Source organism: Scaptodrosophila lebanonensis, unplaced genomic scaffold, assembly GCF_003285725.1.
Source record: "Scaptodrosophila lebanonensis strain 11010-0011.00,11010-0021.00 unplaced genomic scaffold, SlebRS2 tig00000085-arrow-pilon, whole genome shotgun sequence".
Classification (NCBI taxonomy): Eukaryota; Metazoa; Arthropoda; class Insecta; order Diptera; family Drosophilidae; genus Scaptodrosophila; species Scaptodrosophila lebanonensis.
The window spans coordinates 4,406,570-4,409,233 of NW_022060564.1; the positions used below are offsets into that span (position 1 = coordinate 4,406,570).

The following is a 2,664-nucleotide window of genomic DNA, read 5'->3' on the forward strand; positions in this document are numbered from 1 at the left end:
CAAAAGAGTTACAAGAGCCATTGCTCCAAAACTTGGTGAATTCAACGCCAGCTCGAATAACGACGGTCTTGAACAACGAAGGGTGTTCCATTTAAAATATATTTGTCGTTTAAAATGGTTTTGTTTTGCACTTTTTTAGTTTTAACATATAAACAATGAAATTTTCCTAGTTATATATCGTTTGAAAATATTTTGTTTAATTTTTTTATTATATTTTCTTAAGTTTCATGTGCTTTATTTAACTTGAAGTCTATTGAGAATTTAAACAATAATTTTTTTGTGAAAAACGGTTTTAATGGGTCAAAAAAAAAGCAATAATTCTGCATATAAATTTGTGTTAGAATTGTTTGAAGTCGGTTGTTTTCTTTGGTTAATATTGTTGTTTATTCAAACAAAACAAATCTAAATTTATAAGTTTTGTTAAATATTATCGGTGAAATTTCGAATTTGTTGCCCGTGACTTTGCTGTTCTGTACAGCAGTCAGTCATTCTAAAAAACTGTTTCGAAAAGCACTATCAAAATTTTTAGTACGTTTGGTTTAATATTTTTTCAAAAATTTCCAAAATCCTACCAGAGTTTTCCATCCGCTAAGTTCCGGTTCAAAGTTGGCACAACATGTCGTACGCAGAGGCGGTATTTAACTTACTGCTCATTGCGGCTTGCTGCTATGCAATGTACAGTTTAACGCCTGCCGACAATCCTTACGGATACATTGCCGCATCCTTTTGCTTTGTTCATGGCACGTTGGGCATACTCCGGGCCTTTGCAGAGGAGGCGGACGAATGTTCGCGCGTCTTTATAGTATCGGCTAGCATTATCGCGGTCATGCCCCTGCCTATGGCAAATATCGAATTCTATTTGAAGTCCGATCAGTCGGGTATGGCAATCGTTCATATGTTGTCATTTATACCGCTGCTGTACGACATGCTCGGAAAGATGTGCGATGACTGGGACACCGCGACGGACACCTTGAAGGATTTGGTGCTGATTGGAAACGTACTATCTGCCTCCTACTTGGCAGTCCAAGCAGGTAATCCGCTATATGGCGGAATTGCGGCGATCGCCTTTTTGGGCCGATATGGTGCTGCGCTGATCAATCGATTCGTGGACGGCTTAGGCCCCCACATAACCACCTTGTCCGATGCGGGCGTCATCGCACTGATGACCTATGCCCTGACACAAGGTTAAGGCAAGAAATGGACAAACTCTGAAAACATTTGAACACGCAACACGAATTTTTAATAAATTAAACCTGTCTCCAACCTTTAGTTTTATTTAAACAACACATTTGTAAAATAAGCTTCGGAAAAGGAATATTCCTTTAGAAAGAAAACCTCTTTTAAGAAATAATCAAATGCTAGCGTTTGATTAAATCTTCCAGTTATGTCGATGCATTGGAGAGAACTTTAAAACATAAGTCGAAACTTTGCATTAGGTATGTGCAAGACAAATAAACAAATAACGCCAACCGATTCCGATGTTTCTTTTTATATTTGTTAGGATGTACTTCAAGGGTTCTTTGATGAGAGTTTGGTTAGGTTCTGGTAAGGAGGACGTTCTCAATTCGACAGGATGAACCGATTTTGATGATTCTTTTCCTATTTGAAAGCTGTTGCTTCCCGAATGGTGCAATTTCAATTAAGTCATTCATTTTGTGGATAATAAAATGTGCCAATTCTTTGTCCAATTTAATTATTTTGCGCACATTATTTTGAAATGTCCGTTGGCCCAACATACTTATATACTATAAGCCATACATTTGTAGTCGTCCAAGCCAAGAATCTGGACATCACAAAAGACGACAGATATAGGAGTAATCAATAAATCGCTCTCCAAACTGATCACGAAAATATCCATCAACACTAGAAGGCTATGTTAATACAACAACAAAATTAAAATAAAACGCCAAAATTTTGATATAAAACAAAGCCATAACAGTTGAACGGAATTGATTTTTTCTTTTTTTTTTTTGGATGACTGCCTCGAAATGCAAATTTTGAAAATGTCTTCCAATGATCAGTTTAAAAACTCATGCCAATCAGTGAATTTATAGCTCGAAACGCCTCAATATCATATTGCTTTCAAATCTGTGCGTTAATAGCATTAAGCCAATAGAAACACAACATAAATTTCAATCAACTGCTATTAAATTAATGCAACGATTTAGTGTCACCAAAAAGAGCCAAAAGAGTTGCCAAATCTCATAAAACATTCAGCCGAACTATCACGAAACAAAAGACCGTATGCGATAAATGATGTCACGCTCAGCTCTCACCGATTTTGCTGCCCATATATACATACACATATAGTTATATTTATGTATATATCGCTTCATATAAAAAGGTGGGCGCTGCTGTCCAAATGACACTAAAAGCATCTTCCTATCAAACGTATTGTTTACATTTTGCCTTGGGCTTTCATTAAAAATACAAATAAATATATATCAGAAATGAACACAATATATACACACACAATCGACTAGTATATTAATTGCAAAATGATGCAAATGAAATAGCAAATTACATTTGAAAACGAACAATAAGTGTATTTCGGATATTAATTGCCAATATCAACACGTTTTAACACACAAAACAAAAAACCACGTTAGATGCATATCAAATGGAAAGGAACAAAAAGAAGCTTTAAGTAATTGTTTACAATTT

General features: G+C 35.5%; 1 protein-coding gene across 1 annotated transcript; it reads left to right on the forward strand.

Moving 5' to 3' along the window:
* The first annotated feature begins 544 nt into the window (after window positions 1–544).
* Window positions 545–1,263, forward strand: LOC115626498. The gene has a single exon (XM_030521884.1). It carries the CDS (start codon window positions 617–619, stop codon window positions 1,187–1,189), a length of 573 nt encoding a protein of 190 aa, XP_030377744.1. The 5' UTR covers window positions 545–616; the 3' UTR covers window positions 1,190–1,263.
* Window positions 1,264–2,664: the final 1,401 nt, after the last annotated feature.